Source organism: Fusarium verticillioides, chromosome 5, assembly GCF_000149555.1.
Source record: "Fusarium verticillioides 7600 chromosome 5, whole genome shotgun sequence".
In the NCBI taxonomy this organism is placed as follows: domain Eukaryota; kingdom Fungi; phylum Ascomycota; class Sordariomycetes; order Hypocreales; family Nectriaceae; genus Fusarium; species Fusarium verticillioides.
The window spans coordinates 2,325,071-2,349,585 of record NC_031679.1 but is presented as its reverse complement, the minus strand read 5'-3'; the positions used below and the strand labels follow the sequence as shown (position 1 = coordinate 2,349,585).

At 48.8% G+C, this 24,515-nt stretch overlaps 6 protein-coding genes across 20 annotated transcripts; 2 read left to right on the top strand and 4 right to left on the bottom strand.

The window, feature by feature from the left end:
- Positions 1-29: 29 nt before the first annotated feature.
- Positions 30-5,987, top strand: FVEG_02660 (hypothetical protein). 6 transcript variants are annotated; one of them, XM_018890078.1, is made up of 8 exons: positions 30-2,079; positions 2,148-2,195; positions 2,268-2,306; positions 2,406-2,665; positions 2,726-2,774; positions 3,313-3,632; positions 3,684-4,640; positions 4,697-5,987. In XM_018890078.1, the coding sequence occupies exons 1-8, from the start codon at positions 1,682-1,684 to the stop codon at positions 4,729-4,731; spliced, it is 2,106 nt and encodes a 701-aa protein (XP_018746336.1). In that variant the 5' UTR covers positions 30-1,681; the 3' UTR covers positions 4,732-5,987. The 6 variants fall into 6 exon arrangements, with proteins under 6 accessions (XP_018746336.1, XP_018746335.1, XP_018746334.1 ...); XM_018890077.1 differs by having other exon boundaries at positions 2,406-2,774; XM_018890076.1 differs by having other exon boundaries at positions 2,145-2,195; positions 2,406-2,774.
- Positions 5,988-6,146: 159 nt separating this feature from the next.
- FVEG_02661 (hypothetical protein) lies at positions 6,147-6,913 on the bottom strand (the record flags this gene model as incomplete). The annotated part of the gene is made up of 2 exons (XM_018890080.1): positions 6,147-6,535; positions 6,628-6,913. 2 exons carry the CDS (start codon positions 6,911-6,913, stop codon positions 6,147-6,149), a joined length of 675 nt encoding a protein of 224 aa, XP_018746338.1.
- Positions 6,914-8,711: 1,798 nt separating this feature from the next.
- On the bottom strand, positions 8,712-9,636 carry FVEG_15112 (hypothetical protein; the record flags this gene model as incomplete). The annotated part of the gene is made up of 3 exons (XM_018904207.1): positions 8,712-8,719; positions 8,997-9,063; positions 9,514-9,636. 3 exons carry the CDS (start codon positions 9,634-9,636, stop codon positions 8,712-8,714), a joined length of 198 nt encoding a protein of 65 aa, XP_018746339.1.
- On the top strand, positions 8,858-13,001 carry FVEG_02662 (hypothetical protein). 8 transcript variants are annotated; one of them, XM_018890083.1, is made up of 6 exons: positions 9,021-9,202; positions 9,260-9,596; positions 9,645-9,901; positions 9,957-11,012; positions 11,104-11,438; positions 11,531-12,792. In XM_018890083.1, the coding sequence occupies exons 3-6, from the start codon at positions 9,765-9,767 to the stop codon at positions 11,602-11,604; spliced, it is 1,602 nt and encodes a 533-aa protein (XP_018746342.1). In that variant the 5' UTR covers positions 9,021-9,202; positions 9,260-9,596; positions 9,645-9,764; the 3' UTR covers positions 11,605-12,792. The 8 variants fall into 8 exon arrangements, with proteins under 8 accessions (XP_018746340.1, XP_018746341.1, XP_018746345.1 ...); XM_018890088.1 differs by having other exon boundaries at positions 11,513-12,792; XM_018890081.1 differs by having other exon boundaries at positions 8,858-9,596; positions 11,531-13,001.
- FVEG_02663 (hypothetical protein) lies at positions 11,049-15,896 on the bottom strand. Of its 3 annotated transcripts, none has more exons than XM_018890090.1 (5): positions 14,036-15,896; positions 13,642-13,983; positions 13,378-13,578; positions 13,100-13,296; positions 11,049-13,028 (listed from the first exon to the last, which is right to left on the bottom strand). In XM_018890090.1, the coding sequence occupies exons 2-5, from the start codon at positions 13,691-13,693 to the stop codon at positions 12,084-12,086; spliced, it is 1,395 nt and encodes a 464-aa protein (XP_018746349.1). In that variant the 5' UTR covers positions 13,694-13,983; positions 14,036-15,896; the 3' UTR covers positions 11,049-12,083. The 3 variants fall into 3 exon arrangements, with proteins under 3 accessions (XP_018746349.1, XP_018746350.1, XP_018746348.1); XM_018890091.1 differs by having other exon boundaries at positions 13,642-14,031; positions 14,208-15,896; XM_018890089.1 differs by having other exon boundaries at positions 13,642-15,896.
- Positions 15,897-21,114: 5,218 nt separating this feature from the next.
- On the bottom strand, positions 21,115-23,644 carry FVEG_02664 (hypothetical protein). Its single transcript, XM_018890092.1, has 2 exons — positions 23,165-23,644; positions 21,115-23,109 (listed from the first exon to the last, which is right to left on the bottom strand). The coding sequence occupies exon 2, from the start codon at positions 22,730-22,732 to the stop codon at positions 21,494-21,496; it is 1,239 nt and encodes a 412-aa protein (XP_018746351.1). The 5' UTR covers positions 22,733-23,109; positions 23,165-23,644; the 3' UTR covers positions 21,115-21,493.
- Positions 23,645-24,515: the final 871 nt, after the last annotated feature.

Genomic DNA, 24,515 nt, shown 5'->3' with positions numbered 1-24,515 from the left:
TTGTGGGATGAATTATCCATCCAGATACTGGCACGCATTTCAAAATGTTCGTCTGGAGGTTGGACCGACTATCCTCAAGTACGGATACCCTGGCCGGCCTGCATCTCTCAGCACTGGAATTCCTTGTTGACCCTGGTACGGACAATTTATCCCCTTGTGGAGATCATGGTTCGGACGGGGCTCTCAACGCCATGATCTACACCAACCCGTCATGCTAACCAGCAAGGGCGAACCGTTGCTCGAAACTGCCGGCAAAACAATGGACAGGCTTGGCTCGTTTGCTTCTCGAATTCTTCAGTGCAGGCTTCCTTGGCGCCACAATGCTAGGATGGTCCCCGGTCCTCGTCTCACAAGTCTGCTAGCCTAGCCTAGCACCACGACCTATGACTTGACTTGACTTGACTTGACTTGACCTGACGGCTACCCAAATGCTCGTTGTTGACTTTGTTTGGAGCAGCTCGAAATTACCTATCTTCTTAGTGGAAGGACGCATCTCTTTAGTCATTGTCCTAACGCATGCAGCACCGTGCCTGTGCCACCGGGCTAGGACCGACTGCCGCACTCATAGCCTAGCATAATTACAATGATGATGCTGGTTCCCGCTGCAAGTATACGCTTCGGTCTCTCCCTTCTGGCCATCTCCATTTCCCAGAATCTCTTCTACGGACTGCTTTGCTCAGCACTTTAATCCTGGCCAGTTTGGCCTACCACGTACATAATTCCATACGTACATCTCATAAGAACCCTCGATCCTTAGTCCATCCTCGTCTCGTTGATCCACACCCTTCAGCCCTCCGTTCTTGACCCCCCGGCCCCAGTCGCAACCCCAAACGACTACCGTCTTCAGAACCCTACCGGCCGCTTCATGCGTTATCCATCTAGTCATAGCTTTGAGCGACCTACATACTTTTCTGTCGTAGTGGATTCGTCTCATCTCTTCCCATTCCCCTACTTTGTCGCATGTTACCAAGCCCTGGCATAGCCACTGGGTCTGAATCAGATCTCTCGCTTTCCAGTATCCTCCCCGTCTTCCTCCGTCACTAATTGGAGCCTGGACCTTTGATCAAAGCGGCTCCGATGATCTGAAGCTGAGAGGACCCTTTTTGACAGCGATAGAACAGTAATTGATCCTGGTCCTTGACAAGATCGGCAACCTGAAATCTTCGGTTCAGCGGGTCAGACTCGATCTATCTGACACTCCTGTCACTCTTCTCACCCCTTCGCTATGCGTGAAAAAAACAAATAGCATCCGTCTGCCAAGTTTCATGTTACTCTGCACCGAACCTAGACCCCAGTCTTCTGGAAGACGTACAAGAAACAGCCGTTCCCCTGACAATTAAACGAATTGTCTCTCCAATCACTTCGCTCTTCATCCTCTTTACTTTGTTCCTTCACCTATCTGTGGAGTGTCTTCGCATTATAATCGATAATTAATCCGGAACGAGGTTGATCCTGTTTCTAGTACCTTGCGGCGGTTGTCATGAGATTGTGATCCCCTGAACCTCTACCATTACCAGAAAGACGACTTCGAATCCCGATGCTGTAATCAAGCAAAATACATACGCCCACCACCAGTCTTTTTTACGAATCAAGTGGCGCCAATTGCATATTCTGCCGGTTCCATAGTCACTCCATTCTAATACGGCCTCTGTTCGGACAAGTCTCTACACAGACCTGAATCATGAAGATTGAGTCAATTCTAAACCAGTTCAGCGAACTTGACACGGAAGCGAGACATACTCGAGAAAGCCTACAACTTTTCAATGAGCAGAAGGAACAGAGAGGCCCGTCATTGTCACTGTCGACTCCGTCACCCGACTGCACTCAGTCTAGAACATCTAGTGTGCGATCCGACAGTCGAACTCGTACGCCCTGGGATGCTGGTGGCTACTCTCTGCCAAGGGATGTTGGCCCCAAGAACTCCTCGCGGCATCCTTTCACGCCAGTGACTTGGGAGGAGCAGCAGGAATCTGCGAGACGTCAGAATGCATCTAATCACCACTCCAGACAAGTATCAATGGATACATCAGCCAGTATAAGTCTTCCTGGTTCCGCAGGATCATATGCGCTACCAGTCCGGTAAGAAAACTCAAAACCACGACCCGGTGCGGGCATGGCAAGCTTGAGGTTGACATTACTTCAAGTAGAATGCCTTCCACCCCAGAAGTCCATCAAGATGCTTGGGCGCCGAAAAGGTACTCCCTTTCTCGCACGCTGGTGTATATTCCGGCCGGTGTTTGACGATCTAGCTTGACTAACAAGACTAGTAACCACAGCGAGCGCCGTGCTTCTCAGCATATGAGAAGGTGAGTTGCGGTCCTGCCAAGTATCAGTGTTGCTGTTATGAATGACATCTTGCACACTGGCGGCCAATCGCAGGAGTGCACATACTAAAATGAATCAAGATCAAGTCTCTGGACGGAATACAACACGTCGCCAGCTTCAGCGAGCCATAAGATATCAGACAGCCGCAGCAGTTTCTCATCTTGTTGCTCATCGACCTTCTCTGCTGGCCATTCCAGATTCTCATCGGTATCTACCATCAACGGGAGCAATACGGTAGGCTCTGGCATCGCTGACCTGGAAGCAAAGTTGGAGCGGCTTCCAAGGATAACAGCGCCTCTCCCTCCAGTGACAGTCGGTCTGTCTGTGAAGTCGCATGCTCGTCAGCGTACCAATGGTGCTGGGTCGTTGTACTTGGGTAGCCCATCTGACACGATTCTAGAGGCGAGGATGATGAGAAGAAAGCACAACCACTTGTCAGAAGATCAAACGTAAGTTAATATCTCTTTGTTCCTATGCAGAAGAGGATGGCTGTCAGCATGAATCGAAGTTCGTTCATTGTTTGCCCCTTGTCAATCGTCCAAACCATGCATACATATCGTTTGCTTGCACACCCCGGAAAAGAAAAAAAGGGGGGTAAAGCAGCGTCGAACTGCATGGAAGCCTCAGGGATGCATCTTTGGCAGTTCGTGAATGACAGACAATGTTCCTATTGTCAGGAGAAAAACGACTGCCAGCTGCAGACGCATTTCGAATGGATTATGTCTAGTCATAAAAGCTGGTCCGTTAAGCGGGAGGAACTTGGCCCTCGAAAGCAGCATTGTCCCACTACCAACTTGGCCTTGAGCCGGTGAATCACACTGCGTGTTTATAGCTCTGCTCAGGCAGCCTGAAAAACGCTTGCGTTCTTCTAGTCCCATGTCCACCTTTCACTCCTTATGTCCTCGCACATTCCCCTCGCTGTCTATTGTCACTTTCAACCTATAAATTTCCCACCCGGAATATACTGACTCTGTTCCTTTTATTCAGCTATTTGAAGCCAAAAGATCAGTTTCTGAACTCGTTAGATCGCGTTCACAAGCGAACCATCTCTGCACCAAACCCCGCCCAGGGCTCTAGTCATTCTTTTCCTCAAGCACCAACTTCTCTGCCACAATTTACGTCCCGACAGCTTCATCCTCCGACGCAACTGTCACCACAGATCAACGCATCTCACGATCGTCTCGGCATCGAGAAGTATCCCTGGATCACTACGGGAGAGAGCTCTCCTGCAACTAGTAGTGCATCAACAAGATCTCCCTTCCAGCCTCCGGAGACTGTGAGGATGCAGTCCAACGGGACTCTTCCAGGTAATCTACCCCTTCCCAGTATTCTCTTTTGAAGTCAACTAACGAATGTAGGTGCATCTGGACAGGCAGCGTCCCATGCTAACCCAAATGATCGTGTGCTTGCTGCATTGCATACATTGGACGATGTGGCCATCGACGTTCCCCTTCAGGGTGGTGACGTTTGTATGGCAGTTCCCGAATGCAACACTAATTCGGTACCACGCAAGGTCATCTCTCATCTTTTTGGCCGCAACAAGGTCTGCACTCGTCGCATCCCGGAGCGTGTCTGGGTTTGCATGTGTCGCAAGCACTATCAGAGGATTCGCTACCGAACCGGTATCAGATTCAGCTTCACTCAAATCAACCTGGTGTACGAGCAGATCATCCGAATGATCTTCTGGAGCCGAGGTCTGGAGAATGCCAGTAGAACTAATCTGGAGGGCATAACAATCCGATCCTGGACATTCTCGATTCGAAGACGTGAGGTTAAGCGCCTGGCGGATACTAACAGTCGGGACCCCATCCCTCACTGGATCATGCAGAGCCTCGGCGAAGGCAAGACGCACGATGAGATTCTCGATGTCATTGAACGTCTTTGCCAAGAGATCGATCACGGCGATCTCAGAGAAGTTCCTCCTGTCGAGTTCCTCCCAGAGGTTGTTGATGCTTTCACGAACTCGCCTGCTCAAGTCCAGGCCCATCAGACATCGGCCAGCAGTCAATCCGGCCGTTCGTCTTTGATGGTTGGGGAGCCAGTTCCATCCCCCCTCCCATTTGTCAAGGAATCGTCGCCCCTCGAACCAGTTCAAGAAGAGGGATCTGCGAGTGAGCATTCTAGCCAGCAATCGTCCTCGTCGGCCACACCTCCTGCTGCTTTCAGCGGATCTCGACCTGTTCATCACTCCCGATCGTATACCGACGATATCTCCAACCGGACTGCTCCCTACTCATTCGGCTCTCGGTCTCCCCTCGCGAACTCTGGCATCGGGCCAGACAGTGATCGACAACCCAGTCTTGGGTACTATGACAGTCAGAACCCAACAGCACCTTCAATGAGCTATTCCAGTATTAATCGTCATATGCAGGCGCCGATGACCGATCACCGAGGTTCCTGCGATAACGCCCCTTACTACCAACAGTCTTGTGGCGGTGATCACTACTATGGCCCAAGTGGATTCGTACTGACTGATAGAAACCTCTCGATCCATACCGCCGCTATGCCAATGGTGGCCAGAGCGGATCAGATGTATGGCACCGCAGGCTATGCTGCCCAACACAGCCGAGACAACCACCACTTCCTTGCGTCGACAGTCAATAACCAACTCACGCCCGCGCCGCTCAACTATCCCTCTTACGGGACTCCTCCTTCCCAGGCTTCAGGAGCGGGTTACTCGTATCCAGTCCCGGAAGAACGTCATTCTCAGTTTGGAATGAGCGGAGTAGATAACTCACTGCATCATTCCATGGCAGACGAGCGCCCGTACTCTGATGCTCCGCGTTCACAAATCCACCAGCCCTACTGGTTTTCTGCCGAGACTGGGTCGAACACTAGGATCGGCCGCTCTATGAACCAATACCAGCAGTACACATTGGCTTCCGTTGACCAAGCTAGCCTCCGTTCCTCGCGCCAGTACCCTAATGAAGAAGCTCCAGAGTATGGCGTTGCTAATCTGGTTACTGATGAAGGTGTCCCAACCACGCAATCAGCAATGGCCTACCGTCCAAGATTCCAACACGGCTACGCCTCTCCCCCCGAGTTTGACGACACTCTCGCTCGAGGCAATTACCAGGCCTATCAACACAATCTTTCAACCAATGGCGATGAAGAGCACATCCACGGTGATCGAGCTTCTGACAGCAATCGCCAGTAAGGAACAGATTTCCTGAATGATGGTAGGGAGCGCAAGTTTTTGAGGCCTGGCTTTGTATGCCACTTGCGAAGCTTCCTGTTTTGCCTCTTTTTTCTTTTTGATATGAGCTGCACGACGTTAATGACTTTATCTAATTTGCGTTGCTTCCCCGTCTGGGGCTGTTCATCACTGGTGAACTGAAAATATTGCTCTCTTAGCACTCGCTTGCCCCCCTTTACCCCCTTTTTTGGTATTTCCGGCCCGTTGTATGAGTATATCGCCCCTTGAAGCACCTGAGGAAGCACAGCGATACAACAATCAGGCATGTTTCTGCAGGACTTGGCACAGGGCGGACTTTTTGCTTGATATGATTGCTCCATCGTCTGCGATAGGGATTTGCTATTATGGAGTGGCTCATGACATAAAAGTTCATAACCTTGCTGGTCTGAAGTGGCCATAAGTAGCCAGATAGATGATAGATGAATGACACATCTGAACAATATTTCGATGAGGAATCGTGATGCGATTCTGGTTGATGGCGCTATGTGATGTCCGCTTTTCTTTCTTTCTTTCTTTCTTTCTTTCTTTCTTTCTTTCTTTCTTTCTTTCTTTCTTTCTTTCTTTTTTTGGAGAGAGATGATCGTGACTGTTATGAGATCTAGCGATGGGTGCACAGTCCTGATGATCAATCCCCCCTGAACATGATGATGCCGCCGTCCCAGTCCTTCAACTCTCCAACATTGGCCCTGGCCACTTCTACGTAGCCAAAACGCTTGTAAAATTTGTCGAGCCCACGCAATCCCACCAGCCAAGTGGGAACTCCTGCATGATCGGCCGCCTCTAGACCATGCTGAAGGAGGAGGGAACCATAACCGCTACCTTGGACATGAGGAGAGACCCCAAGGCTAGACAAATACCAAGCTGAACGACGCCGGGGAGAATTGAGTATGTCAGGTTCAATGGTAGTGAAAACGCGATCGTAAATACCGAGTCGATGAGAGTCTACGTGACGAAGGGGAAATATGTAGGAGTGTACTTTCAGCGCCGCCAACATGATTGGGGCAACCCAAGCATCTGAATGAGTCAGTGCTTCAAACAGGTTTTGTTATTCGCAGGATTTGAGTGAATAATGCAATAGTTGGCAGAGATTTAATGGAGAGACTTACGAAGTGAGAGCCATCGCTCACGGAAAGACAGGGAGTTGTCCGGTATATGCCACCAAGTGAATGCCACAGTCCTGCCTCTGGCATCATCCAGCATAGTGAGAATGTAGCCGGGCGTCCAGTAGCGCATACGAAAGCGCCGAGTAACCCACTCACGAAAGGGAGTTGAGTCGGTGTGACGGCTTGGGAACATGAAGTCGAGCAGAGTTTCTTTGTCGAAGCTCTGCATATAGAGATCTGTAGCCACAGTGAGATCGGCAGTGGTGCCGGGGCGGATGTGATGGGTCATCTCTGCGGTTGTCATATGCTATGATGGCCCTTGAAGGTGAGTATTGACTCCAGTGATAAGATCCGAGTGTCAGTCCGGTATAAAAATAGGTCTTAGATCGGTCTTGGGGAAGTGTTTTGGAGATCAACTGCACAGCTTCAGCCTCTGGAGCTGCGTTTCGGTAGATATATAGTTGCTGAATTAACGTAGGGGGTTTGCTTTTGAGGGATCAATGGACCTAGGTAGTCACCGAGTGATTGGCGAACAATATTCTCCATTCAATGGACTTTGGTTTCGGTCAAACTGGAAAGGTTTGCACCTCAAGCAAATATCAATCGACATTTGCAGCTATTTAGGCAAGGCCTAAGGCGGGGATAAGTCTATGAAGCTGCCATAACGGGATTTACGCCGGATGAGTCAGTAGATCATGTTAATTCCGAAAACGCTCGGGTTTTGCTCTGACATGGAGAGCAGGGGTCCTCTCGCTTAAGCGCCTATTAGGGAGTGTATATGGCATGCACCTGGCTGACATCGCGGCTTTTCTCTTTTAAACCTGCTGGTGTTGCGGGAAATATTCAACGGCTACCTCAGGAGACATGCACTAGAGTTTCGTGGGCTTAATTTAGCAACGACTTGCTGGACATGGAAAGATAAGACAGGGTTATACCAGCACCAAGAGCGCGAAGGAAGTAGGTGCCTTAGTCTACGGCCCTGCTGGGAGTGACATCTCGTATCCATCGTGGCAGAGTCAGTTGATTCGCAATCTCGATAGGTCTCTTTCCTGTCTCAGGTAGTTGAAGCAAGGTCAATTCCACGGTCCCTGGATGCTATGGATCGCATCAGTGAAGTGGTGATGGGCCAATATCCAGGGTTGAGGGAGGTCATTGTTAGTGCATTAGTAGTAGGTAGTTGATGTTTGAATGGAAAGGTATTAGCTTGCGATTAGTTTAAAAAAAAAAAAAAAAAAAAAAAAAAAAAAACACCAGATCCCAGTGTTTCTTTTATTAGAATATGATGGGTTCTCGTGTTGTTTGTACGAGAAAGAAAAAGGTCGCATGGTGGCATCTTACATATCTTTGTCAATGCTACCCCAGGGACAAGCGAGGCGATGATGTCATAAGCATTAGAATACCTATCGCGAGCAGTCGAAGCTGACGCTAGAATGGACTTGAAGAGTCCAGTTTGAAGATGCTTCAAAAGTGATTTGATGTAAACTCGATTCATGCATGATCGAGATGTGAGGGACTGATTGCTTCAGAAAACCATTCAAGATTGTCACCAAACTTGCTTAGATGGGCATGATTAATTCAGGCCAACCCGCAACCCGCAACTACAACTCCCGTAGCGGAGGGCTCGTCCCTTCAAACTACTTTACCTAATTCTAAGCGTAAGGTAAGCTCGGGTGCTAGGGTGGCACGTAATGCCCGGGCGCGCTAACCTGCAAATGACATCGCTGTAGATGGCGGATGCATCCACCATGGGCATGACATGACCATGGCCTCACTGGGCTGAGAGGTAACGGTCTCTCCGGGGAATCGGGAGGGGGGGATTTGCAGCGTGACCCGGCATTTCGGACGCATGAGATGTGATTGATGGATGGACGGATTCGATCTTAGATGGGTACCTAATTCCTCTCAGATTTCAAGCAGCGCAGCATGTACTTACTGATTGGGTACCTATCTAGTCAATCAATCTAGGCCCTGTATCTCTCTCCACTATGTTAGTGGGTATTGAGGATTAATCATGCCTCTTGAGGATGCAGTTGTAGTCTGGGTTTAATTCTTAAGGTCGTTAGGGCTGTAGTTGAATCGTTCCATGATCAATATCCTGGACTACCTGCGTTAGCAAGTAAGGTAAGGGAGTATACTAGGTACCTACCTAGTCCAAACTCTCCATCCATCAGGCATGTGTTGTCCATGTTCCTGCTTCCATTTCTTCGTGGATTTTTGGCTCCTGTGTCTTTCCCTTTCAGGTTACTTGCGACATTACACCTTATTTGAAATCATCCCTGAGCTGGCAGGCCCTTGTGCCCCCGCTCTTTCCGCTGTCTGCTTTCTTCTTTAGTTAGGCCCCATTACCTTTTTGCCCAATTTCCAATATTTACCTGATCCTTTCAAATCAACATCTTCAGCCTTCTTCTCACAGCCTTGGGTGCCATCACCATTGCCCCCCTGCAGCGGCTGACTAACCGATTAGACGTCATCCTTGGTTTGGTCCCTGTCAATCTTGACCTTGCACCTGGCACCCGGCGCCCATCTACCGGGTTCGCCATCTAGAGTGCCGTATGTACAACACAGCACAGCGTACAGCGTACAGTTACCTATCTACCGCCCGCTGTGCTGCGCATTTACTGTGATCTCTCTGCAGTGCGTATCTGCAACCACCCCTCGGCCTATTCTGGCCCCAGGCCTAGAAGCATCAAGAGACCCATCGACATCTAATCAACTCTGTGGCCCGGGGGGGCATCATGTTCTCTTCGTACTGAGACTCGACGTCAAATAGCCCTCGTTCCCGGCCTCGATGTCTCGGTTCTCCTCCTCTCTTTCCTTACCATCAGTCTCATTATCAGTATCAGACTACAGTCTCAATCTTGCATCAAGCTCAACAACACGTATACATACACTCACATTTACATCTGCATCTTGCTCCTGCTCCTGCTCCTGCTCCTGCTCACGGTATACGCCTATCAAACCACTCTGTCTAGGTAGCTCAAATTCTTCCATTACCTCCTTGCTGTCTGACATAATAAAAGCGTAGTCAGCATAAGTCGTTTTTTCTAACGTACACCCACCACACACACTACCTCTTCAAAGTACAAGCCCATCTTACGGGCTACATATCAACCACCACGGATCCCAGAAGAAGAGCCATTATGTCTCGCTCCGTGTCATCTTCACGGGGCTCTGAGTCTCCAATGGAGCCTGAACGTGCGCACAGAGCCTGTGAAAAGTGTACTCGTACCAAAAAGAAATGTGATAAAGCATTGCCTGCTTGTTCTCGCTGTACGAGGTGTGTAACTGCCCTTGCAACTCAATTTTCCGATCTTCTATGACTAACTCGCCAGGCTTGCAACTACGTGCTCCTATGATTTTATCTACACGGCCCCAACAACCGCTGTTGTGGAACCTGGATATCTTGCAGGATCTACACCCAAAGAAGCATATGGACAGGGTATCTTTGACCCTGCTTTTGATGTTTCCAGCTCAATGGTAATGGCGTTGCTGTCATCGCGCAACATTCCTTGGCGCGAGGCAACCGAACGCTACTTTGAGACTATGAATCCCTGGTTCTCTGTAATCCATCCAGAACTCTTTGCCATCCGTACGGACAACCTAGGGTCAGGGGCCAGCTCCAATGCCGATCAAGGACCCCGCGACCCTGCTGTTGCTCTCCTAATCGTCTGCATGCAGCTCGTCTCTCAGTACGATGATGAAGCTGCTGCCGCGAGCACCAATGTCAATGAGGGTAAGGACATGATCGAGATGCCAGCGTACAGGGCTGCCAAACGAGCCCTGAGCGTCTTACGTGGTCTTTCTGCTCCTAGCATTGAACTTGTCCAATGTTCCATCCTGCTGGCACTCTTTGAGTTTGGCCACGGTGATGTAATGCGTGCCTATGTGAGTATTGGAGATGCAAATACCATGGCCATGGTCTTGCGCATCGGCCCTGGGAAGTATATCGAAGCTGAACGAGAGGCCAATATTCCTTATGAGGAGGAAGAACGCCGCTGTGTCTATTGGAGTCTTTTCGTCCTCGATCGTCTCATCCATGTCGATTGCTCTCTCATCCATATGCCACTTCAAGTACCGTCCCCAGCCGCCGATGATCTACTGCCAACAAGCAATCTCATTTGGCACAATCAGAATCAATCGCCCACGCGTTCTGTTCAGCGACACCCTGCGAGCGTGGCCCCTTCGGTACCTCTGGGGCCATTCCAGAGAAATTGTCAATGTGCAATGCTCTATACGAGAGCCTATTCTCCGAAACCCCAAGGGAACCCCAATGCCTTGTTAGAGGAGTATGTCGAACTAGATATCGCAACACGTGCTCTAGTCGAGGCTATGATCATGCAAACTTCTCGTTGGGGAGATTTCTACGAGTGTTTCGCCACTTGTACATGGTAAGACGGACCCTGGGACATGAAGCAAAGCCAAACACTGTCTCTTTCCAAAGGTACTTAGTAGTTGAAAACAAACTGACAATTGACCTAGCCTCCTCCTTTTCCTTTACTGTCGCCAACTTCGCGCCGCCAACACCATATCCGCTGCAGGGCCCTTTTCTCCGACCGCCGATGATATCGCCCCTAAAGCCATCGCCGGTCTTAATTTCACAATCCGTATTATTGCCGACACTACAACCGACTTGAACGACCAACTCGCCCATCGCCCTCACCTTCTCGCCCCCTGCTCACCTGTCACGCCATACTCGGCATATCACTGCCTCATGGTCCTGAGCCACCTCGAGCATCTAATCCCCGAAGCTGACACAAGGTTTCACAACATATTTGCGTCATTGCACTTTTTTGCTAAGAGATGGGGAGTCGCTGGTAAGTTCTGAAGTTACTAGCAAGACTCGCAGTTCAGGATCGAGCCGCGGAGCAGAAACCGACATAGTGGAAAGGCATCTGACTCTATACAGGACAACTTGTCAACAAGGTTGAAATGTTTCTAGCAGACGCTGACGAGACACAATGGTGCTTCATGGATGAATGAGGCAACCACGACGAAAGCTATATAGACGCATCATGTTTATCACATCATGCCATCCAACCGAAACGGCTAAATATTGGGTATTGGCTAGGACGAATTGCAAGACCTCTGTGGCAATATTGACATCTTTTTGAGCTCTTATATCACAGTTCTACAAGGCGAGACATTGCCTCACTAGCTTGGCATACCGCGAGGCTTCAATTATTTCTATTCGTTTACAATCGAAGATAAATGCGTATACCAAAGCACAGGCGCGATTATAGTACACAACATCTCCAGCTAGACGGCCGGCTTCTCAGTCTATCGGCGTGGAAAGCAAAATGCCCAAGCATCGCTCCTATAACTTGGAAATCGCTCAACAAGTAACACAATCCGTCAAAATAATCGCTCACATGCAAACATTAAGCATCTCAACTGTGGCTCGTTCTTGTCGAGATCACCAAGTTTCGATGGATTCAGGATAACCTTTGGTCCTTTACGCATTACGGGGAGTTTCCCACGACCAAAATCAGCAGCATGCCATTGAGGATACATGAGACGACGAAGGTAGTCCACACCGCCAGCAGATGTGGAAATGACAGTCGGTCGTGCCGGTATAACGTCATACCGAGGGCACTACAGGCGGTGAACAAGCTCGCAACAACACCAACGGTGACGCCCGCGTCAACTTCAGCTCTAAGCCTGTGTCGGCCAGTTGAAATAAGCGTGCCTGCCACAAGGAGGAGCAAGAAAGACACGGCAAAGGAGCAGATCGTACCCCAAAACAAGGTCTTCTCACGGTACAAGTGTGCCTGCTGTTGATTTAGGCTGGGAAGGGCATAGTGCGTGGCATATCCAGTCGTGGGGAAGCCATCTGAACTAGCATATCCTACTTCCTCGTCCGACTCGCTGCTATTGTTGAAGGTCGTGCTGGAGTATTGGTAAGGTGAATGGTTGGCACCGAGTAGAGACTGGCGCTCCCGGGTGTTGTTGTGCTTGAACCAACCCCTTGCCTTCTTCATGGGTGCTTTGAGGGCATTCTGCAGATAGTCGAATCCCGGAAAACTGGTGCTTTCATCTGGGTTTATATAGATAGCATATCCATCATCATCAGCTGCACATTCACTCCCGTCGTCATATTCGTTCCAGTACTTGGCAGGTTCTTCCATCTGCGGTGGAGGTAAGAAATCGAACGTAGGTTGAGCACGACTGGTGGCGTGACGATTTGTCGAGTTGAGAGATCCTGCAAGGGATTGACGTCGGTATGACTGAGCTGGTGATTCTGGTGAGCTAGGTTCGCTCAATACGGGGGCGGCAGAATTGAGTGTGCATGTGATGTCGTCATAACGTTGTTGTAAGGAGGAAAAGTCACGGCGAGTGAAACTTTTGGGGTCGGAGAGAACGTTCTCATAGAGACGAACACCGAGGGTTGTAGAACCAGTCCATTTCTGTGAGCAAGTGATCGGTCAGTACGTTGACCCAGATGTCAAACCCATACGGAGCAGTCATGATGACGTACCTTGTATTTTTTTGTGATCTTGCGAAAGGCGACAGTCTGAGCCTTGACGAAGCGCTCGAGGGATTGAATGTCACTGCCACAACGAACCAATTCGCGCTCGTACTTGGTGAAGCGCCTATGGTGCTTGATGGCAGACTCACCGGCGAGCTGTTCGTGGTTCTTTGATGCCCAACGATCAATATTCTTGGCGAGGTATTCTATAGAAATGGGGTGTTAGACTTGGTATGTGGTCGTGTGCCACTTGAGACGTGGCGCAGAACTACAAGTCAATGACATACCTAATCGGCGCGAAATCTCATCTGCCTTGCTTGAAACAAATAACTGCAGTCTTTCATGCTGACGATCGAGCTCCATGTATAAGCCATCCTCGAATCGCGAAAGAGCCTCGTCTTTTTGCCCGGGGATGGCCATAGCCGTGGCCTGGTCGCGCGTCGTGTGCATCTTGATCTCATGCTTGATGGAATTGTAGTCGAGGTTATCTGGATCAAGAAGCGATTGGTTAGTATACCAGAAATATTTGGAGGGAGAGGATTGAAACCTACGGAGACTCCATTCTGGAACAGACTCTCTTTCGAGATGGTCGCCAAACTTCATGTCTGATCAATAATAATAAAAATTCGGCAATCAAGGGAATGAATGGACGTCAACGAAAGTGACACAGAGACAGAGAGATAGAGAGAGAGAAAAGAAGAAAAAGAGCGAATGATGATATCCCCTATACTAAGGCTCGCCTTGCTATCTGTCTCTTGACAGTATTCAGGCGAGGCCCTAGAGTACAGATGAGATGCGAGCCGTAGAGAAAGGATCACACAAGTCGAACTGAGTCGAATTGAGGTGAGTTGGGCGGCGGGAGAAGCGAGCGGAAGATGCTGCTCAACGCCGAACTGAAAACTTCAATTGAGGAAGGTGGATCAAGCTTGATATCTTTATACCTACAGAGCAGAAAGTGTTGTAAGTCAAATGCGCAATCCAACAAAGTCACGATATTTGATCCTCAAGTGAAACAGAGTAGTGACTCGTTTGTCTTGTGAGAGAGACAAGACAGACAGACAGACAAGGGGAGGATGTGAGGAACGACGATGTCAATTGGAAGCAGGAAATGACGTACCCAAATATGACTCTGAGTAGTAGAAGTAGTAGTATGTATCCGTAGGCACACCCTGCTTGGCTTGAGACACAGCCCGCTTCGAGATCCAATTTAAAGATTAAAGCTTGTCGTGGTAACGCCCAAAGAGCAATTGGGTGGGGTCAAACTCTAGACTAACTAGATTGTAACCTCGCCCTCGCAAGGCCAGGAGCCAGGTTTGTTTAGTTAGTCCTTGGCCTGAACAGTTTCGTTTCTGCGGGCGTTGGCGCTGCGACGGTTCCGTTGCTCAAAAGGAACTTTGCACAAGAGAGCCTCGCAAGCAGCTGCAATTGTCTCGCTCGCGAAGCAAGGGCGAAGACGAAAGACAAAGAAGTCGGGATCTACCGGGCTTCTTATCAGATGCGCTCCTGTTGACCAAAAGTCTTTCTTTCTTTCTCTCTCTCTCTCTCTCTCTCTCTCTCTCTCCCCCTCTGGCTTGTGGCTGGCGCGGATGGTGTACGTATGGACAGACAGTAGCCTCGAACTCAATCCTCTGACAAGGATAGTCGCTCGTATTGAGATAAGAAGTCTCAGCAGTTTGGAAAGACAATAAGATGTCAAAAGGTTCACCACAATCAACAAGCAAGCACGCCAAATATGCAACGACCGAGACAGAAATGTTTCTGGGCTAGGTAGGTAGGCAGTGTTGTCTCAGGGATAGACACGGTCTCTTGGTAAATCTTTTGGTTTATCAGACAGCACAGCACAATTACAGGCAGCCTGATGTCAACCAGAAGAAGAATTCTACCCACTGCCCTCTTTTCGTGAGATTCGTTGAGTCGAGTCGATGAACTGACTGACTGACTGACTGACTGACTGTTGTTTGTTGTGAGCGAGCGAGCGATCTGGAAAGTTCTGGTAAGCGAACAAGCTAGAAAGGAATCGACGACGATGCGTGGGAAACTTTGCAAGTTTATATCTTTGAATCAGCCATTCGCGTGCGCTCTCTCTCTCTCTCTCTTTTTTTTTTTCCTCTTTCTCTCTCACTCTCTTTCTTCACCCTTGTAACCGCCTCTTACCACTCCTGTCGGGTCCATCCACTCAACCTCGTGCTTCACATGCATCGGTAACGCCCACCCGGACAAGATCCTGGACTTGGCATGATCCATCCATCGTACACAGCAGAGTGGAGGGGCCAGTAGCGTAACGAAGAGCAATCTGCATCTCTCTCTCTCTCTCTCTCGCTGCAGCTTAGCAGTACAGCAGCATGCTATAGTCCAGTGGGCACTGCAGCAGGTTACATTAGGTACGTGCTACAGCGATCCAGAGCGAGCGACAATGCCCCTGTTGACCTGACGGACGGGGCGGTAGGTGGGTTCACGGGCGGGTGCTGGAGAGAGGGAGGGGGGAGTGGAGTGGAGTGGAGGGCCCAGAGGATCAAGCCTCAAGCCTCAAGGGTCTTTGGGTCCCCGTCCAGACGTTGATGAGTGTCGTTCCGTTCCGATGTCGTGATTAGCGGAACAGTTGGGAACCGGATATCTGATAAGACGGAAAGCAGTTATCGTTTGCCATGATCTGGACCTTTTGGCAATAATCTGCAGGGAACTCATCATGCCTCGGCTTTTCAAGTCACACAGGACACTGAAGGAAACACTGAGGGGTAAAGATAACAAACATTAGCAAAAGAATGTCTAATCTTCAGGTGCATACCTCGTTGACAAAGATATGGAGATCACGATGCAACAGGTACAGTGTCGTTACCGCGGAGAACGTTATTATTATTAGTTACTGCTTGCTAAGTTAGCGGCCAAGTCAAACTGCAAAGTCGGGCCATGTACACAAGTCTCGGCTCTTGGGCTTCGGCACATTAGAAATTGAGTTTGGTGGAAGAAGCTTGGGAAACGTCGTGGTGGTGGTGGTGGTGGTGGTGGTGGCCGCGGCATTCACACAAGCATCCATACCTTACTATGTGCATGGGTACCTAGCTACTTGGTCATCTCTTGGTCTACAGACACATGATAATCTTTTTCCTTACGCATGAATACAACAAGTACCTCTATTGGTTCTGTCAAGCATCAGCTCATACTAGCTACTGTGTAAATCCTCAAACTTATGCATCTCTTGAGTTCCTGCACAATCAATCACCTCACCTCAAGTGATAAGTACCAAGATATCTATCTCTATCGGTATCAGTAAACTTGCATCCTGTGCCACCCTATCATCCCACTGTACCTTGACCAGATATCATTGCCTACATCTGGCTAAGACAAGTTTCTCGTTGATAAGTTCAGTTCCTTCTAGTGAAATTCGAATTAAACATCCCGTACAGTACATACTTTCCTAGGTTGGCCAGGTTAGATACCGCTCAACCTTACCGCTATTATGCCAACCTACCTTAAACTTTACTCTAGACAGAGCGCTATAGCAACTTGGTGAATACAGAGCGCAGTTCCTACCATTACATGCGTACCATAGGTAACTTACAAGTTGGCAGGGCACCGGCGAGAACATAGCAATGCCTCCTCAGGTTACCTGGATAGGAAACATTTCACGCCCTTCTTTACGCGCATATCTTGGTCCATGAACACGACTTGTCAAGTCAAGTGGCCGCCATACATTGTGTAACCACTCGGGTGAGTCGAGGCCCAATGGCCACTAATTCATAATTTACTACCTAGTTATGATAATGGACCCTTGTGCAGAATTAATGAGTTGTTGCCGACACACCTGTCTGTACTGTGCCGTACGGATATTAACTAGCCGCAGCCGCAGCCGCAGCCGTAGCCAAGTCGGAACCTAAGGTAGAGAAGAGGCAATGACAGGTGCTTGAGATAGAAAGTTGGTGCCTACGCTGCATTGGGGAGCTACAAGTACCTACCAGCTTCAACATCAAGACTTCCTTCGCGAGCGCCCAGGTTTTCATGCGGCATAACGAGAAGCAAGCAGATGCAATAACCAAGACAAGCACAGTGCAGGACCGCCGAGACCATAGCATTCGTCAACGATTCTCTGCGTGATGCCACTGGCCACTTTCACTACTACCGGTGTGGTATTGAGTTACATAGAGGGCTATGCAAGACATCTCCGATCCTCCGGGCATTACCTCAGCGTCGGTAGCGACTGAGTGAGTACTCGATGGTTACTGGTCACGCGAGAACTTTAAACAGAATAAGTGCCTTTGAGGCGGCTCAAATACCCAGCTCCTGGTCTACTACAGTGCACTACTACATACATTACACTACGTGGCATTAGCCAGCAGTTAGCCTCAACTCACTCGAAAGCTCGTTCCATTGCTTGTTGTTGGAAAGAATCTGCTTGTATGTTCAAGGCATGCGCATGTCTTCTCTTGGACATCGCCGTCTAGTTAGCTTGGCTTCGCTTCGCTTCCGCTGCTTGTGGAAACTTGGCTCGGTCCAGCTTTTCCCTGTCTGTTGGCGCCAGACAAGGAGTCTGGACAGAACCCATGCATTACCATTACGGATATACTATACTGTATACGCATCCTTGTCTCTGACATGTTATGGATCGTTTTTTCGCTCGCATGGATAGTGGCGTGCCCTCGTCATTCTCTCGGTCGAACTAAGTCTTGACCATCATCGTGCAGGTCTAGCTAGGGCTTGGATGATTTCATATGGGATGTAACATCATTTCAGTATAGGCATTCGCCTAGATTGGCCTGCAGCTAAAACCGGTCGGGTCTGACTGATGATGGATGGGCAACTTCTACGGCTTCTTCATTGTTCTTGAGCCATGGGGTCCAGGTTTGTTCCGTCATAGTGCTTCGCCTAGAAAATAGTAGCGCAATACAGAGCAGTATAGTTCCTCCATTCTCCAGACCAGCAGGGACCATGTGCTGCCTCTACTGGCTCTGTCGTGTCGACAATAAGGCTTGGCAGGTCCCTCCCGAATTTGTATGTATGTACAACGCCTGTGGGACATGGGGATGACAGTATCCCTGTCATCCTTGTCGAGTTTTCTTTGGCTGCTGCGCTGCTGGGGTAGATAAATAATCACTCCAGAATTCCCCTCAGGCTTCTCCTCTCCTTGGACAGAGGCTTGGCTCTTTTTTTAAGCCGCCGTTCCAGAGAAAACTTCTCCACGAAGAACGAAAAAGAGCCCACCCAACTCAAAAGTCAATTCCATTATTAGCGACTCGACAGGAACAACCACAATTCAGTTGCTCACTAACTACCTAGGTAGCACAGAAGCTGAGTGCTTCGTGGTCAGAATGCATTTTCTCTTGATGCAGCCGGGGCACAAAGAGGCCTTCTTCTAATCTACATCCATAGAATATAATGCTTTGGATAACAGAGACATGCAGCCGGGAATGGCACTGTGGGCCTGTAATTTATGATACAGACAAAAACACTTGCTTCCAAAGATCGATGCAGATCGCCTTCGAATTTATCCGTCCAAAATACCCAAGTGTCGCTACTGGTAGGCCATTCTCTCAGCGTCGCTACCAGACCAGGTTGGGCGTTCATGAAATGTCTAACTACCTAGGTACCTAGTGGCTTCAATGGGTTGACGGTAGAAACTTCACGTTGTTGGTCTTTGGCCCTATTCCTTGAGGTTTAAAGACTAGAGACTGACTGTAAGCTAAATAACCCTTATATCCACTTGGGAGTTCCACCTCAGCCCAAAGACTGAACTTTCCCGTGTCAACGACAAATTAGCTTCAAGCGGTTGTAAATTCCGTCTCAAGGAACTGCTATTACTTCGGCGTAATGGGGCGACACTGGCTCAAAGAGGCCATCAAACCCCCGCGGGAACCAGAGGAAGAAAAAAAAGGCGCGAATCGTCGGCTCTGCATGGGGAGGGTGTCATGTTGTCAAAAGAAAAAAAAAAGGAAAAAGGGAAAAAAGGGGAAAATTCTACAACATGCTATTGGTCGAGTCGCATGCAGTCGTTGAAGCTTCTACGTAAATCTCGTGCACATCTGCCGAATTGGGATCTCGGTCTGGCCAGATGCATTTTGTTGCACTAGTCTGCAGCTTCTTCGTCTAATGCCGTACGGAGTAAGGGCTCTTGATATCGAAAGAGGACACGCTGAATCTCGCCTTGTGGGTTACATGCCCAAGCCCACCTCGTGATACACTGCCGGTGATAGACTTGATGCCGTTACTCCGTCCATACATCGCAGACCCTGACTCTGCCCCAGTTCGGATTTGAAAGTGAGGAGTGAAGGGCTGTCCACCAACTAAGATAGGATAGCCCGCTGGTCGGTTCACGAAGAGTCTGTGAATAGCCTGTACAAAGGTCCCTCCCTACCTGGCCACTGATGGATGAATTGAGTATCCAGGGGTATGTATGCAGCCACATGAGTTAACCCGTTCAGCCGCCCTAGCGATGTGCAGCCCGTGCGCATGAGTTGCATTGCATCGCATCGCAGAGTTTACGAGATGCAATTCGTAGCCCAAAAACGGTAATAGGTCACGCCCGCATCCACGAAATCAGTTGTCATACCCCTCGAGGCCGGATAGGACGGCACATTATACTCTTGTTTGCTAATTGTTCTTTTCCATGTGAGTGTCACGTTCTAGATTTTTCATGAATTGGTGGGCACTACCGTAGGCAGAGAGGTAGCCAGTTGCTGGATTTCTCACCAGGCCAACTTGATTCGTGTTTCACATGGCTCCTCTCCTGTTATGACTCAAGGGCCCTGCTGTCACAGCGACCTGTAGCTCAATTATGGCACCTTTCTATTAATTCATCAACCAAAATCATTACGGCATTGTCTCTCAGAACTAGACAAGGGCCTATGCTGTTTGGTTTTGCTTCAATTTCTGCGCAAATCAGACTTGAAATACTCTATTAAGCATCCTGTTATTCACCAGAAACGTGAGAAACTTTTGCCGCACGCTTTAGCTGGGAACAGCTTACAAGGTTCAGACTTGACTAGACAAGCACGTGAATGAATAGAAGGCCCACGATGCAGCGTGGTTTTGCATGCATGAGATTGTTATGACTGAATTATTGCCTAGCTGTCCATAATGGGAAAGATGTCCAGTGACTGTTTGCCCAATGTGTGAAACGAAAGCCCCGTTGAATGTCAAACATCTGAGTCAAGGGATGTAACAAACAAGCTTATCTGACGGTGTAACGACCCCCGGAGAAATATATTTCTAACCCTAATCGACATGGATCTGAAGCAGGACCGTGGGGATCCTTTCCATGGCTGAGCATGTGACCTGTTAACCTGGATCCTTCTTGTGATATCTGAACTGATATTGGTCTTGGGTTCTGAGACATGATTGTTCCCGAAATAGTTCACCTCAAGGAGTAAGAAACCCTAAAGACACTCAAAGAGAAGATGCCAAAGTGAATTCAGTCGAGAGTCCCCTAAGCTTAGGCTAAATTTTCCTAAACATCTTCGTCGTTTATTAGGCTCAAGGTCCTTAGGTTCACTATACGAGGCCATTTTTTACACTATCGAGCTCCTGCGTTATGCTTAGAGCAATATGATAGCGCCAACTTGGCAGGCTCGCTCTCAATGAACCAAGTCAGAGTTATCTACGTGAGCTATGAACTATCATAAAGGACTAATGTGGAAGGTGGTTGGTTATCTTGGCTCTTCGAATCTTATCTGCAGAAGCCTGCTCTATCACCGGAAAGGACAATCTTGCCGGTTCTTATACATATCTTCCGCAAAGTGTTTATTCCGATAGCTTATTGGACCATTAAGCACCATAACCAATAACCACAATCTTGATAATCGAGACTGTTCTCATGATTCAGTTGGGTATACATACTACCGAAGCCATGTGTATTCGAAATCAGCCATCATGCTCTAGGGTAGTTTTCATCTCCTTCATGTGTTCTATCGCCAACTATCCACTGTCCAGTGTCTCAAGAGCAAGTTGAAGATATATGAATAACGGCTATCCAGAAGCCTCTAGGGCAAAGGGCATATTAATATTATATGTTTGCACGCGATAGTATGATACATGTTGGCAGTGACCCGGGAGGCCCTTCGACATGAATCTGAACGCTCGTCGGGACTTAGAGTACACTTTTAAGCTCTACTACTAAAGCCGATGACACTCACACCATTCAAGAGAGTAGAGAAATGGCCCGAAATCTCAGTATTATGTTTCATAGCAAAACGTGGATTTGCATTTCGTAAACCCTTAGTCTGGGTGCATGTGTAGACTTGTCTATAAAACGCCAATTTCCCCGTAAGATGCGCTGTGCAGTCATCTATGATAACTCCTAGTAACAATCGCCAATGCGCTGCCATAATGCGTCGATATCTAGCCTTTCCAGTCATAAGTGTAGCCCCGAATGTAAGGAGCCATAAATATCGTCCATGCATGTCTTCCGATGCATCATCTTTCAAAATCCAAGAGACAACCAACTTCCAGAACGCCCACTATCTCTCCCATTTCCATCACTGCTATGGCAGATTCCCGCTCGCATGGCAGATCTTCGTCGTTCGGTGACAGTTGCATGTTCTTCAAGATATCACATGCCTGACGGATAGTAGTCTCTGAGGATAGCGAAAGCATCAGAGAATTCGGTATTGAGGCATCCGGGATCTCCTCCAAACTCTTGTTCAAGTCGTCTTTACTGATCTTTCGTATTGTACCCGGTGAGGCAACTCGATCTTGCACTCTGACCCAACCAGTGACCGAATCGAGGCCAGCACGCAGCAAGTCAAACCCCAGACTCACCCCCTCTGACTCTGGTGCTATCGGTATATCACGCCAACTGACTGCTATATCTTTGATGGTACGAGGTTGTCGAGCTGCGGCACCGATAGCACCACCAGGGTGATTCTTCGCAAAGACAGCCGCAATGCTGGCATTGATCTCCTTAGCTGCTGTAACTGCAATTGCATCACCAAGAGCCAACGCCACTGTCGTCGATGTGGTGGGAGCAGAAACGCCAAATGAGGTCTTCTCAGGTTCTGGAATCGGGGCCGGGAGCAAGATGGTGTTAGGCCGATGGTTGATGAACTCACATGTTTCCGGGGAAGTGTGCGATGTGAGAAGTATAGTCGGGAGTGACTCATCGATATGAGGCAGCATGATGAGCAGCTCTTGAGTCTTGCCTGAATACGTGATGAACAACAGAGTATCGCTAGGCCCTATGATACCAAGGTCACCATGTAAGGCTTCAGTTGGATGAAGAAAGACGGCTTGAATGGCGAGACTTTTGAACGTGGCCACGAGTTTCTGTCCAATATGTCCTGATTTGCCTACACCGATAACAACGAGTTTGCCGTTCGCCCGTTGCTGCTTGGTAATAGCCTGGACCGACAAGTTGAAGCCGTCGCGGGCTACAGGATCTGTTTCATACAGTCGCAAAAGATTTCTCAAGGCCAATGCCTCTGTATTGAGCACATGAACCCCTTCTCGCAGACGCTGATCCTTGATTTGAGAGTCTCCTCTCAGTTCTCGTTCCAAACTCAATGGATCGATGGGTTCACAGAAGGTGTCCCCGGGTGGTGATGAGGATGGTGTAGGAGGTGAGGGAGGAGGTATTGCAAGGCATGAGGAGGCACCAAGCACAACGACTGCACTCGTCTGAACTGGTCCATGGCCAGGCTGCGACAGGTTTGCCATGTCTTCAAGGCCCTTGATGTGAGTTGCTGGTTGAGAGGTTGAACATGAGCTGAGTGTCGGGTGCGGAAAGTCGCTCAGAGTTGAAAGTGAGGAACTTTCCTTCACAAGGCACAGCACCTCTTTACTGTAACGATGGCTGCTTGCGGGTGGCCTTGTATATGCAAGTGAAAGGTCTCTGGTCTTATTTCAAGTTTTGTTGTTGTGACTTGGAAAACCCACAAAAGCCTTATCACATTTAGATAGAGGTCTTTCATACACGAACTCCAAGAAACTAGTCGAGTGTTTCTTCAGAGACCTATTTGAAGAACAAAATTCACTCGACGTCCGACAGAGAAAATGGTAAATGATGTTGAAGAAAAGGAACCACAAACGGTGGGCTGCATATTTAATTGAAGTGCTCGATCCCAAGCCAGAGTCATGGGTAAAGCTTACGTTTCTGAAAGCGAGATCTGGGGAGGATGCGAGCTTGGGTCTGTCCAATTGGTTGTGATCCCCGATTGCGAGCGACTTCAAGAATCCCGATCTAGACATAGTCCCTGGATTGAGTGGATGCGATAGGAGCCCGGCTCTATCCGGAGTACCGAACTGCATGTCAACCTCCCATGACAGTTCCTCAGATATTTGCTTCAGATCGAGAGGTCCTGCAAGTACAACAAGAGCAGTGGCGTCGCGTTTAGAGTTCGTCAACGTTAGAGAATCCTGGCTTTTTATGAACGTTCCATCATCGATTCTTGAGTCTCGTTATCGGATTTACGATTGATGGCGCAATAGCGCTCGGTTCAGGTCCTCCTGTTCGGATTGTTGCTCGGCGGGGGGCGGGGCATCGGGACCCTGTCTAGGGAGTAATCAAAAGTCTATGATTCCATGAAGCAGAGCGATGGGCGAACCAGCGCTCGGCTCGGGACCACCTGAAGTGAATGGCGCAAGCGGTGCGATTCAATGCCGTGCTGAGTAAAGCAGTTTGACCGTAATTACTTGGCCTTTTCCTCGCACTGGATATGATGCCTCGATCGGCAAGTCGCTCACGCAGGTCGAGCAAGTATAATGACAGGTCCCTAAACAAATGTTGATTATCGAGTTTTTGAAACAGCAACGTCGCTGATATCTGCATTGATGAGGAGGCGAGACAAGGTTGAGCTATTCACACAAGAAAAGGAAGAAGAAGAGATCCTTAGGTATTGTAGGGTAATCTTGAGAACCGTTGTTCTTGCCCGTACTCATATCAGTTACCTTATACCAGCACGTGGTTGATGAGATCCTTAGCGCTTTCCCCCAGCCCAAAGGAGTCGATCGTTGCTGTTTTTCTTATCGTTGACGGCTACTTATCATCTTATCAATCATGATTGCCCGTGAATAAGAGATCTAGCATACATATCGATTGACATGGTTTCCAATCCCATCTCAACTCGGCTATGAATGGAAATGCCTTGATGAGGAAGCCCTCGTAGAGACCAACATGAGTCACAAGTTACCTGGCACTAGAAGTACTTAGGTTTCTTAAGGTACCTACCTACTAATAAAGGCACAAAATACACAAGTTACTGAATCAATCACAGTAATTGTTTGACCTAAGCGAAAACTGCGACAGGCAATCACTAGACTTTTGAGGGATTGTGCAACCATTTACAGCCTCTCGAGATGACCCTTACAAACTTGGCGGATAAGTGCCCCAAATGAGCCTCTCGAATTGTCAGACAGTCGAGGGCCCATGTTCCTGCAGTGCTATCCGATGCGGACACTGCTCTTCTGTAAGACATAGATCCCGTTGCAACATCGTGCATCA